Below are 14,426 nucleotides of genomic sequence, written 5' to 3'. Positions count from 1 at the left end.
AAACACCAGTGACTTGTATAGACACTATAAGGACAAAAGTGCTTTTCCCTTCTTTAGAAGAGAAAAAGGCACTAACAAAACTGTGACAACAAAGATGGAAACATATTTCATGTATTTAAAAATTGTATTTTCATCTCTGTTGCAACAGTTTCGGACGTGTCTAAAATGACAGTACCCTTATGTACAAGTCATTGATGTTTGGTGATGGGTTTTTGGCTCAAGGTCTGCATATAAAGTCACACCAGATCTGGACACCTCGAGGTGTTCAGCTGGGATTAGGACTTGGCTTTCTGCAGACCAATCAAGTTGTTCCACACTGACTGAATCAATCATGTCTTTTTGAACCATGCCTTATACACAGAGGCACTGTCATGTTAGAATAGAAAAGGGTCCTGTCCAAATTGTTGCTATACAGTTAGAAAAACACAATTCCCTAGAATATCATGCTTAAACATTAAGATTTGTACTCAGAAATGACTAAAGTAGTCAAACATGTTCATTAGAAGGGGGTGACCCAATACTTTTGGCAATACGGTGTATATATGAGTAAATTGACAGAAATGACATTTTTGAATTCAATCAATGTTGCCAAATTTGAGGTTTTCCCGTGGAATTAGGCTATTTATACACTGTTGCAGTTGGATGTTTTTTAGACTGCAGGTTAAAGCAATCTACCCAGAATGTGATTATGACAGACGAGGAAAACTACAGGAAAAAAATGCAATTGGGCTACTTTTGACTAACAGGTGGGATGGTTTTGTTTCACAGACCTGGCAACCCTGGATGAACTATCCCTTTAACTAATTCCCACAACACACATGCTATTCCATCAAAAGTGAGCACACGCAAGGATCAATGTAAAGAAGCATTGCAAAGTCTTTGTTTTTGTCTCCATTGTAATCTCGATAGGAGAGGTGTAGGCCCTTGCAGCTAGATGAAAGCTTGAGTGTAATAAACAGCCAGGCCATAAAGGCGAGCTGATCTGGCACGGCTGTGCAGCCCTTATGTAATTTCTCGCCTGGCTGTGATGTTCGCGGTTCTGTTGTTGTTCCTGCTTTGATCTACTACAGTGATAACAGTGTTCCAGAAAGCGATGCTAATGAAAAAAGATATAGCGGGAGTGGAAGTTCACCACAGCTCACAGGAAAGATGCTTGCTGATAAGAACACTGCTCTTCTGTATGCTTCATCTATAGAGGAAGCATTAGAGGAGCATCGCACACTCTGATAGAACCAGGTGTAGTGTCTGATATGGAAACTATATGTAACTGTTCATTCTTTGCTACGACCACACATGTCAGGATATAAATTAGCAATATTCATCTTAAAGGGATAGTTTGCCCAAAAATGAAAATTTTGTCATTACTTCATGACTTACTTGCTCTTTTCCTTACAATTCCAGTTATTACTCTTAAGCATCAAAAAGAAAAAAAAGCACCACTAAAGTATGATAAATGTTGTCCATATGACTAAATCCAAAGTCTTCTGAAGCCATAAATAAGAGCCTAAACCGTAAACCATTATTTATTCAAATCTTGACATCTGTCGTCTTGTCATGTGCATGAAAGTTCAGAAAGATTTGTGAACAAATCATTCTTTTAATCAGATCTTTGAATAGGTTAACTATTTTCCAATTCTCGAAAATAGTCCGACGAATTTGTTCACAAATCAAACTGATTTGATTCTGGAATGAACTCACTGAATAATAAATTATTTGTTCGCAGTTGTTAACAGCACTTTGGTGAAAAATGTAGTTGTTGTTGTCAATGATTTTGGTCTGTTTGTCACATAAAGCTTTAGAAAACATAAAAATGAGTAAATGTTAACATGCACATAATTTCACTCAAATATCCCTTTAATTAATGTTGGGTTTGGTAGATTCAGCTGTAAATAAAAACTATACTTTTCTGTCTTGGCATAAGGACACTGACTATGCATGACCTTTAACCTCGTACCTCAGTTGCCCATAATTACAACTAAAAAAAAGCCCTTTTTTTTACTTTTGGAATATTTTAAGACAGTTTGAAAGTTAGCATGCAGGAGAAAAAATGTAACATTTAAAGCTTGTTGAGTTTCAAATAATTGCAGTGATTGATTTATGTTGTTTTCTCTTATTCCATCAACCATGACATTGCCCTTTCAGAGTGCTTTTTTTTTTAGGATTTCTGTGGCTTTTTGAATTTCCTCATAAGCCTTGTTGATCCACGAGCCAGGAAATATGGATTGAAAGAAAAAAGGATTACAGACTAATATGGAAAACAGATTCAGCAGAATAAAGTACAGACGTCATAAATGCATAACCACAGACCTGCAACATTAATATTCCCACTCATGAATCCGCAGGGACTGAGCGGATTGGAGGCATCATGATACGCTCTGAATTAAATCATCAGTATTCTTGCTCTCACTCTGATGCTTTATGAGGCTTCTCAGACGGCGATACACATAGGAGGAGTAATTAATATGCAATGTGTTTTATGAAGAATTTCTCGTGTGTTTGGGAATAATAAATCCTGCTCCGGCTGGGGAAAAGTAATTGTCTTTTTTGTTGTTTTGTTTTTCTGTTCCACATATGTCTTTTTCCAGCTCATAGGGACTCTGATCAAAGTCTGATCACTGAGGATGGATTGCAAACATGGTTTAATGATTTCAAGCAGGCTTTGCAATTGAGTATGAATGCAGTGAGAACTGTATGAGAGGTCTATGATTTATGTTTGACTAACCCTGGTCTGAACCTTCCCGCTGGGGTCTGAAACCTTCTTTTCTTTCGTATACGTACAACTCCCCAATTTCATGACCCTCGGGTGACTTTACGTTCTTCTTGCAGTATTTTAAATGGCCCACTCTGGGGCAATGAAAAAAAGTCCCCACAAGAGACTCCTATTTTTCCTTTAACTGAGCATGTTTTAATTTATTTTCTTCTCAAACTCAGGATGTGCAGCATAGCTATAATTGTTGAAGAAGGTGCTTGTGGTTTACTGTGATTCATATGATTCTTATGTGATTTATCTGGCTGCCAGAGGTCAGACAGATCCCACATTTTTATGTATTCTTCATCTTTTAAATCAACAGCTTTAGTAAATAGCCTCAGATCACATCAAGAGTTGTACTATACTTTTACTGCAGGAGTAATCTTAGAAAGGCATACGTGTATTTTTATTTTTTTGTACATAACACCACAGCAGTGGTTGGATGGATCTGTGGTTAAATATTCCCAGCTTGCCAGAAAGCACAGCATTTTCCCTGGTCTCCCTGTAACTTTGTTCTCAGAACAAAGTACACGCTTTTGAAAGCGCAGTTACAATTGAGCCAAACCTTCAACACACAGTTAAAGAAGTAACTCGACCCTGCTTTGAAAATAACCCAAGCTCACATCTTTGTTGTCTCTTTTCAAAAGAGAAGAGACCAAGAAAAATTACAAAAAAGATCTGACTTATTTTTTCTACCAGCAGCACAGTGAAGGTATCTGACAGGGGGAATGAGTCAACCCACGCGCTGGAGCAGCAGGTCAAGCTTGTTGTGTTGGTATGTATGAAGTGCTGAAGAGGCATTTATTGCTGTCGGCCCCCATGGGACAACACCGACTTTCCAACCGTATGATGCCCAGGGCAAGTCCAACCACAGCTTCACTTTGTGAGCCTGGATTTTAAAACATCCCAATAGAAGGCTTTTCTCTTTAAAACTGCGTTTTATTCAGATGCTGCATTTACAGTGACTAGTTAAAAATGTGATTGTTAAAAACTTTAAAGTAAACATACAGTACAGCGGTCGACTGAGGCTTTTTTTGTGTCCATTCTGTGTTTGTCCAACACTGCAACACAGAAGCCAGTGATGACCTGCAAAGGGTCCTAGAAATGAGGCACCATGTGCTCTGGCATGCCGTCTTTTCTTCTAACTCGCTGCTTCTGGCATACTCCATAGCGCTTGTTCAAACATGAAACAGTTTTCTTAAAAAAAATTGTAACATTTGAAACTCCATTGTCGTTTCTAGACCTCTCATGTCCGTCCCTTGAAAGTGTTCATGCAGGTGTAGCTTCCTGAGAACTTGTGGATTTCTTCAAGGGCACTCTGCGGTAGCACACTGTTTCAAGTGTAAAAAAGTGTATAATCAGTGAGGGTTTATTTGCTGAAATAATTTATATTCGTAAATAGTATCAGGCTATACCTTTTGAGGATAACGAGTGCATGCATGGTCCAGGGTAAGTAAACAAAGGCTGTATTGGTCCTAACAGCATCCACTGTTTTTTGGGCTACCACCTCAGGCTTTAGAGGAGGGAAGAGCTGGGGGAACCTGCAGATAAAATTACAAATATGCACCATTGTGAAATGGTAAACAAAGAAAGTCAAATGTGAGATTGCTAAAAGAAGCAATTTGGCTATTGGTTATAATTATTTAAAAAAATCTGTGTGATGTGACGTCAACAGAAAAGTAAAGTTGTTTCCTTTAGTTCTTGCATTCTGATTAAAGATTATGAAGAAAATAGTTTTTTGGAATAACGTGTACTGATGAATCATTCAAAATATGACCACAACCATGCATTAACAAAGTACATAGGGTTCATTTTGATTTGATGTTCACATAGAAGTACTTCAGCATTTTGCTTCCTTAATGTCACTTACTGCCAGTTGAAATGGGATAATCAAAATGAAAGGTAAGACTGAACTGATTATTTGCTGGATTTTGAAAAAGCTGTCTATATGAGTGGAACTTTTAAATTATTAATTTGTGCTGTACCCATCAGCTCACCTTACTCTCATGCCTTGAAACATTTCAGTGTTGGTGTGGAACGGGAGGACAGTGGTACAGCCCACCCCCGGGCAGTCCAGCAACCCCAGAGTGAGGCTTTCCATGAAGGCTAGTGATGATGCTTTAGAAGTGCAGTAGTCTATAGCACCAGGGATGGGTGAAAGAGACAGGATGGAGTTGACACACACAACATGACCATTTTGCAGTTCCAGCATACGAGGCAAGAAGGCTTTTGTGGTCTGTGGATGAAAGGATTATTAAAAGGTAAATTAAACCCCTGGAAGTATAGGAATTTGGAAGGCAGGTGGTAAAAATGTCAAATATTACATAACCTAATACATTTTTTAAAACATTGCATTATTTGTTTTAGTCTAACATAGCAACATTAACCAGTGGTGCGTGTTTGGCCGTGGGACTGTCTGTTTGTTTAACCGATTGCAAATTGGGATTTTGGAACAAAAATTACACTTTAGCTTCTCCAAACGCATAAGACCTTCGTTCATCTTCAGAATACTAAGATATTAAGATATTTTTGATGAAATGAGCTTCCTGACTCTGCATAGACGCAACTACCAAGTTCAAGGCCCAGAAATATAGTAAGGACATTGTTAAAGAAGACAATTTTTGCACAAAGAAAAACAAAATAATGCATTTATTCAACAATGCTTCTCTTCTATATCAGTCTCCACAGCACATTCACGAGAATTCCACAATGCATAAGTGTGCATTACTCTATTTGTAAACAAGCCGCAGCATATCAAGGTTATACGTCAGAACGCTGGCTCCTGCGTCAGCAGCATCACACGCATACGTGATACTCTTTTGAACGTGCGGCAGAGACACGAAAGAGAAGTATTGTTGAATAAATTCGTTATTTTGGTTTTCTTTGCACACAAAAGCATTCACGTAGCTTCATAAAAGTACGGCTGAACCACTGATGTTACATGGACTATTTTAACGATGTCCTTACTACCGTTGGGCCTTGAACGTAGTAGTTGCGGTCTATGCAGGGTCAAAAAGTCTCGGATTTCATGAAGATGAACAAAGGTCTTACGGGTTTGGAATAACATAATGGTAAGTAATTAATGTCAGAATTTTAATTTTAGATTGAACTATAAGTCTACCTGATAATCAGTCAAACCAGAAATAATAACCAGATGCCTCAGTTTAGGTTTATTAGCTTTTATATCTTCATTTTATTCATTTATTTTAATAATTCTAAAATAAATAAGTTTTTATTTTAGTATTTATTTTAGTTTTGGCAATTTCAGAATGTATTATTATTTATTATTATTATTATTTGATGAAGCAACATTTCGATTTTTAACAATTGTAACATTTAAGTTTACATTTATGCATTTGGCAGACAAGAGCCAACAATATTCGTAATATACAATACCAGGTTTATTAAACTATTTGGAATAAGGTGACCAGATGTGCCATTTCCTGGGGACACGTTCTGCCCAGAATTTCTAAATTGCCTAAAATAGCCAGGTGTTGGTTGTTTGTGCTGCGCTGATCGATGACATCAAAGTACCGCGAGAGTGATTAGAAAGCATAAGGAGCTGCTCTGCTCTCTATAGCTCTCACGATACTTTGATGTCATACAACAATCGATCAGCGCAGCACAAACATCGGCGGCAGATGAAATCCTGGGCAGAATGTGTCTCCGGGAAGTGGCACGTCTGGTCACCTTAATTTGGAAGCAAACAAGAAAAGACAAGAAAGTGCTACATTTAGATTAATGCAACTTTAATAGTTTGTTTTAGTTTTGACAACATTGAATCAGACAAAGCCATCCTATCTTATCCTTTCTCAACTCATTTACATACTTACCCAAAACTGTCCCATTGTGTTGATGTGTTGTGACTTCAGAAGAGCATCATCATCACTGTCCAGCAAACTCTTCCCATGCACCACTGCAGCATTATTCACTAAAATGGTAACATCTCCCACCTACCATAAGAAAAAAAAGACACACTGTGAGATATTCTTTCCAAAAACGTGCTTTTGTTCTCTTTCATGGCTAGTTAGCTCTGCCATACTGCTGGGCCTTATCTAACCCAGACATTTCAGGCGAAGTGAAATCTCTATCCAGGCTACGGGGGTGGAAGACAACAGAGCTGAGACAAAGCCAGCACTGAGGTCATTATAGGTTATTAGATCCAACCAGTTTGAACCAAGCTTATTATGAACTTAATTAAGAAACTCCTCAGGGTATGATATTATGGGGCATACCTTTTCTCTGACAACCTTGGCTTGCTTGTAAACCTCTTCTCTGTTGGCCACATCGCAAACAAAATAATGGCACTCCGTCCCCAAGAGGGCGATCTCCTCGCATGCCTCCTTCAGACATTTTTCCGTCCGGCCCCACAGGATTAGCTGTTAAGAGATAGGAACCACATGTCAAAGGTGGACCAGAGCAGAAAACTGATAAGAAATATAAAGGTTTACGAAGCATGAAGTGATCTGTCATATTGGCCATGAATCATCTTTCCGAAAGCAAAACTATACGCATCACTGCTCAATAGCACAGATAAGTACTTAGTCACATGAATTCACGTTTCAAAGTAGATTTAATTTGCTTGAAAGAATTTCATGTTGTCAGTTGTTGTGTTTTAACAGTGTCTTACCTAATTTATAACGACTTGCGTTCTTCAATGTGGGTGTTTACTAGTAAACATGAGGATATGTGACCTATAATTCATGCCAAAACTTCTGACACAGAAAGCATGAGTCAGATGCTAATCTGTTATTGTATTTCAGTATGTCCTTTTTAAATTAAAACCACATTTACTTGGAACTCTATATGAGGACTAGGAGAAATATGGTATTCTAAAATGGTATTCCATGAAAATAAAATATAAAAATAATGTATTTCAAATGTAATTTATGCCACAAACCACAAGGGTCATACCACAATTTTTTACAACAAAAGCTTTTTCCATTTGAGAGGAATACACTATATACCACACCAACATATGAGACACAGTAGTTGGGTATGGTATAAACAGAAGAGTCCCATTCATTGAAGGAACAGTGGGGCTATTTTTCACGGCCACTATTAGTTTGGAGAAGGATTAAGAGAAAAGCCTATGTGAATGGATTGGCTGGGACAGGGAACATAGGGGGGCAGTGATTGGTCAATTAGATTTGTCAGTCTGAGAGGTCAAGGAAAGGTAATGAAATCAGTGATGCCGCCTCATCATCTCTCACAGACAATTCTCATAGAGATTACACAGCCTGCTGGGCGTACTGACCCAGCCAAACAACCTCATAATTGTGTGTGTGTGTGTGTGCATCTGGTATGTATCACATTATGGGGACCAAATGTCCCCACAACGATAGTAATACTACTAAATTTTGACCTTGTTGGGACATTTTTAGGTCCCCATGAGGTAACAAGCTTATAAATCATACTGAATGAAGATTTTTTAAAAATCTAAAATTGCAGAAAGTTTCCTGTGAGGGGTAGGTCTAGGTGTAGTGCAATAGAAAACATGGAAACACAACGTACGTGTGTGTGTGTGTGTGTGTGTGTGTAACCACACATACTGTCCTTTTGGGACACATTTTGTTGCAGACATTAGCTAAGATGACAAAATCTTCCTCATTTGAAAAAAATATGAATATTAAAATCTATTTTATTTACTTATTTATTTAATAACTAACTCTGTTATGGTTAGTCTACAGCAGTATTACAGTATATACAGTACTATGAATTGGCTTCTATTGGTTGGCTTTCTATTGTGTTTTTTTTATAGTTTTCATTTTCATTTTAGTAATTTTGTTATGTGCTTTTGTCATTGTGTGTGTGTGTGTGTGTGTGTGTTTACGTTTTTCATTTAATATTTATATTTAATTTTGTTTCAGCTTTATTTCAATTATTGAAAACATTTTTTTAATTTTTAGTTAACAATAACAACACTGGTCAACAGTAACACTATATAAAAACTGTATTCTATTGCATATGTCCTGATTTCTGAAATAAATATGTGTGAATATGTTCATCACACACTAGTGGAGAGCGAATATTATGATATTTTATAATGATGGCCTGTGAAAGGGACTTACCCTTGCCATTAACATTCAGTTTCATTGGAACCAAAATACTGTTGTCAGCTAAACCCAGGGTCTGGTTTGAGGTTTTTACTTTCACAAAGCTTTGCTTTTAATGGCAAGAACTGAATATTGAAGTGTACAGTTACCTTATTCACACTGTTGGGTGGTTGTCACTGAAAAATGGTTCACATTTATTCGTCATGGTTGCCTGTAATTTGTCTAACTCTGTTTTTCTCTTTTCGAGAAAGGGTTTGTGGAAATTTCCTCTAAACATGTGGTGTGTTCTTTTCGATATGTATTTCAGCCGACTCCTAAATGGAAAAATGGAGCTATTACTAGAGTCAATCTGAAATGTGAAGAAACATTACTCACCAAAACTGTAAGAACATTTTACTTTTTTTTCTGTTTTTCTAGCTAAATGAATTCTAGCCAGATAATGATTTAATGTTAGCCATCCTAATTAACCTGGAATGATCTCTGTAGTCCCTATCAGTGATGTTTGCTGATGAATTAAGCCAAAGGTGGTCTGATCTGTATGTGGTTTCATCTCTTTGGCCTAATGCACATTTATTTGATAAACCTGCTTTTGTGTTCTTGTATGGGTCTGCTTTATATTCATGGCCTTTGAGATAATTCCTGGGAAGGTCTTGATTAAGCTTATAATAGGATTTCACAACAATCTTGATATTTTTGTCAGAGAACAAGAGCTCACAAGGTGGTCTCCCTTACAATCCCACTATGAGCTTCATCTGCACACATCACATTAGCAAGTCTTATCGCTCAAGTCCTTAGAGTAGCAATGGCTGAGTGCACCACATTAGCATATAATATGCAAAAATAAGGAGCAAACAAACCGTGTTTAATCCAGTCCTGTGAGGACACACATTGTGTTTCCTTAAAGATGAACACAAATGATGAGTGCTCTGTGTTTGAAGCCCACATGAAGGAGCATTTAAGCTGGTTTATGGTGAAAGGCATGATAACACTTTGCACCCCATCCACTTTGCACCCTATGGAATGGGTTTGAATGTGGATGGGGGCACAAGGAGTTCAGGAGGCAGTCGCCTGCCGTTGTCTAATTAGTGTGGAGACAGAAGGGTCAGCCACAGGGCACTGCCCAGCTGGGAGCTGTATGGTCCCTGCCCCCAGCCCATACACATGCAGAAAGCAATTTACATAGGGCTCACTTCCTTCGCACTTCCTTAAGCCATTAGCCATGGGACCACATGGATGGCCACAGATGATGGTGCTTCTGTACACCGGTTCCAAAAGAAAGTTTTGGGAGAAGAATCTTTTGATGAAAAGTTCTATTTCTTTCTTAGTGCAAACAATATTTAAATAATCTTATTTTCCACTACATTTTGTGCAATGGAAAGGTTCCATGGATATTAAAGGTCTTTGGCTTTATGGATCTATATATGCCAATAAAGAAGCTTTATTTTTAAGAGCTCCAGTATTTTTGCTCTTGTTTTTTAATTTTTCTTGGTTCTGCAAATCATCATTTAGGGTATGGTTAGTGGGCGCTGACATAAATTTAGCAAAATATTTCCAGTGTTGAATTACCATGCAGTGAGTACTTGCTGACCTCTTGGACGGCATAATAAATGGCTGCTTTCTGGAAAATTTCAACCCCCACCTAGTGGTCAAGTTAAATTTGAGCCTGTGCATTTATGATTCATGCCTTTTTAGCATTCCTTAAGAATGGGCTAACTGTGAAGATAGCCACTGCAGGTGTCCCTTCCAAAGCCTTCACACCTTGACAATGGCTAACAACGGGGTGTTGACAAGCACAGTGGCTTCCTTTAACGTACTGCTGCAAAGCTGCTTCTTTCAAAGACCTTTGCCCTGGGACGTTGAGCATGTTGGTGAGCATTCAGGGATCTAAGGTCTCTGAGTAGTTTGCTGTGTAAGATTTGTGCTGCGACTTTTATGATGGGTTTTTATTTAGCCCTATACACAAAAGCTTCTCTGGAGGGGAAATGTGTATAAATCAAAGTAAAGCCATGGGTGTAACGCCGCCAAGCATGGGGGCCCCTGTCACAGTTACAGAAGTTATTAAGCTCTGTTTATTACAGTTGGGCCACTGGGTCTATTTATAATGCAATATCTTGGGTGGGTGAGGCAGCTGAGACATTTCTTCCCAGCGCTTGACTTTCAGCACAGTCCTGTTTCATTAGACTGTGCGAACAGTCTGACTGCTGGGACAGAAAACATTACACTACTGCCAACGTGAAAGATTTAATTAAGCCATTAAATACTCCAGATAGAGCTTGTAATAGAGTAAAAAAATTATACGAAAATTCAGAAGCCATCATCTAAGTGATTAGTCAAGGTCAAAGTTGCTGGCACCATGAATCTCTTGGCCACTGGCCTCTCTAGTGGGACCGATGTAATAATCTGAACATGAAAGCTGTCAAAGTTTGAAAGAAGGATGTTTTCCTCAAAATAGCTGTTTGTTAGTTGACCCAGTTTGTATAACAAGTTGAACCAGACATCGGGTTCCAGCTCCACATTTTGATTGGTCAGTTGACCATAGGGGTTATGACCTATGCACCATTGAGACAATGGGCTTATGAAGAGGACATGTAATGTCCCTAGGGAGAGGAGTAGCCCATACAGACTGATGCTTTGCAAAACAAAACAAACGCATCCATACCCAGGTGAAAAACAAGTACACTTCCATAATGTACTTAAATTGTTCTCTTTTCACGCACCATGAATATGAACTAAAATTCACTTTTAACATACTATCTTTGTATTTAAAAAAATGTATTTAGCTACCACTTGTAGTACACTTGAGTGTACTAGTGAAGGGAAGATGGGTTCAAGTATACTACAAGTGGTAACTAAATACATTTTTTTAAATAAGTATGTTAAAAGCACATTTTAGTTCATATTCATGGTGTCTCAAAATAGCACAGTTGAATACACTTGGATGATCTTAAGTTTATCAAGTACTAAAGGATCATTTTTAGTATATTAAGTAAAAAATTAGTGTACGAAAATAGAGCACTTTAAGTACATTATGGAAGTGCACTTATAGGCTAACTCACCTGGGTAGGCTAATTATTTGTGTTAATGTGGATTAGCTTCCAAAATATGCCATAATAACCACAGTTTTCACAAACATACTATGATTTCAATATTTATGATTATTACAGTACAGCTAGTCTGTAAAAATTTTTTTAATCATTATTAAAACAACTTTCCATTAATTAGCCTATTATTCAAATCAGTATTCTTCATCAGTGTATAATTAAGGAGGTGCAATGAACCATTTAAATTACAGCTAGATTCTGAAAGCTTCTGACATTGAAAATATTATAGGCCTATTTTATATTGTATTTTGGTGGAAACTGATACTTTTTTTGTAAGAGAAAGACAGTCATGGAATATAAATAAATGTATGTTTCTTGATAGTAACATTGCATCATTATAACTAAATTATTTTTAAATTAAAACACGATAATTTTGTGTTTTCTATGCCAAATAGCGCTAGTGTAATGAAACTTTGAGTAAACAGTCTGACTGATAATTTTGACTAATAGTTAGCAATCAGAATAATGAGAAAGAAAGAGGGAGACCACCTGGAATTCAAACTACGGTGCTATACTAACACTATAAGTTTTGAACTGAAATATTAGGCAGTATGACCAATACATAATTTTTACCTTTTTAGCTCCACGCACGGCGAACTCCTTAGCAAGGTGACGGCCGATGCCCCGTCCGCCACCCGTGATAAGCACCACGTCTCCGGTCAGATCTCTCCGCCTGCTCGGTAAGAACCAGCACACGGTCGCCTTGACAATATAGTAGAATATCTGAATAGGTAAGAGCACCACGCAGCCCAGCGCCTTCAGATGCATCTCAGTATCCGCTTATCTCAGTTCTCGCCTGGAACAATTGCTGAACTAATTGAATCCTTGCTCGGAGCGATCACCTTTGCTCCTATTTTACAGGTATGGTTAAGGCAATTTCGCCTTATTTTGCAAAATTGACCGACACTAAATAGAGTGAAATGCATCTATCTACCACAATCCAACGCAGTTTATGTGCGCCCCGGCGGAATATCTGTCATTTTGCGCACCTTTATTCCACACAAACTCTTTATCCACGGAGCTCTTGCTGCGATAAGTGTGCGCTGCTGCTTTGCACCGTCCTCTCGCTACTGACAGCGGCCAGAATACAACTATGACGATACCTCGGATCTGATAGGGGTTTTAAAGAGACCATTTATCTTTAGTGACAGCTGGAGGACTGACAGAAGTATTGCTTTATCAAAGCCGGTGTGAGGGTTTCTTTATGACGGCTATGTCCCCTCCCCCAGAAGTGGTGCCACAGGCAATTTCGTTGCCTTAGTTTCAACCTGCGCTTATTGTAACTAGTGGTGGGGATTTTTGCTTCATTCCAGTGATTCGAATCGTTTGAATCGGCTCACTAAAATGATTCACTTAGTGAGCATTTATGCTACAATGAGTCCTTTAATTATTCACTTCATTAATCATTCGATTCGAATCGTACACACACACACACAACGCCGAGTAGAAACATGTCCTCTATTAATAAAATTGCATACAGATCTATTTTTTCCACAAATGACAAAGCAGTCTTATTATAATTTCTAATATTTTGTCAGCTACTTGGCATAACTTAAATAAAGCTGTAGAAAAAAAAGAATAAATAATGAGTCATTTTAATTGTGTAGGCTATGCTCAGTCATTTTGACACATTTCATAATATTCTTCTGAGACTTTCTCTTCTGGTTGTGAACGAGATTAAATCGATGTTTAAATGACCGTTCACTCGAACAACATTCTTTAGGTTGTTCAATGAAATTATTCCTTCACATAAAAAGGTCGATTCAAAACACAGATTCGTTCACGAACGAAACGCCAAGTCTTTTGCACAATATGCGTTTCGTATTGGTTACGTTTCCATGTGGTTGAATGAATCACTGGATTGACGTTTTTGGGTTTAACAACCTAGTTGTTTAGTGATGAATTTGACACGGTTACAGCTAAGACTGATAAAAGCTGCCAGCTAACACAAGTGTCAACACGACAGAGGATTTGTCTGACGAGGAGAAATGAACCGGTTTGACAAGACACATTTTTATTAACAGAAAATATATTTAAGTGTTATATACAATAAAAAAAAATGGCATTGTATGACCTTATAATGTCTGCTTTGAATAGCAGGCCAACCTTTGTCAAGTCAAGTCACTATTATGTGTCAAAGCAGCTTTACATCAGCTTGATATAAAGCTGGGTGGCTTTACATCAGCTTTACAGTATTTAGACGGGGAAATAGTGTGTCGCAATAGTGTCATTCTCCTCTGGCCAGACAAAATCAGCAGTTTAAATCTAGGCTGCAGCAGAGTCAGATTGTGCAAAGGACTCATCTGGTTCACATTTTGTGTGTCTGCTTCCCGAACAGTGTTAGGTAGATTGTTCCAGAGTTTGGGTGCTAAATAGGAAAACGATCACCCGCCCGCAGTTGATTTTGATATTCTATGTATTATCAAATGGCCAGAGTTTTGAGATCGCAGTGGACGTGGAGGACTATGGTGTGATAAGAGCTCACTCAAATACTGAGGTGCCAAACCATTCAGGGCATTA

At 38.0% G+C, this 14,426-nt stretch overlaps 1 protein-coding gene across 1 annotated transcript; it reads right to left on the bottom strand.

Moving 5' to 3' along the window:
• Nucleotides 1–3,165: 3,165 nt before the first annotated feature.
• dhrs3b (dehydrogenase/reductase (SDR family) member 3b) lies at nt 3,166–13,171 on the bottom strand. Its single transcript, XM_079396175.1, has 6 exons — nt 12,480–13,171; nt 6,985–7,128; nt 6,583–6,702; nt 4,747–4,985; nt 4,165–4,290; nt 3,166–4,080 (listed from the first exon to the last, which is right to left on the bottom strand). Exons 1-6 carry the CDS (start codon nt 12,672–12,674, stop codon nt 3,996–3,998), a joined length of 909 nt encoding a protein of 302 aa, XP_079252301.1. The 5' UTR covers nt 12,675–13,171; the 3' UTR covers nt 3,166–3,995.
• Between the last annotated feature and the right edge of the window lie 1,255 nt (nt 13,172–14,426).

Source organism: Barbus barbus (genome assembly GCF_936440315.1).
Source record: "Barbus barbus genome assembly, chromosome: 37".
NCBI classification, from domain to species: domain Eukaryota; kingdom Metazoa; phylum Chordata; class Actinopteri; order Cypriniformes; family Cyprinidae; genus Barbus; species Barbus barbus.
Note: the sequence above shows the minus strand (reverse complement) of the source record. Positions and strands in the feature narration are given on the sequence as shown.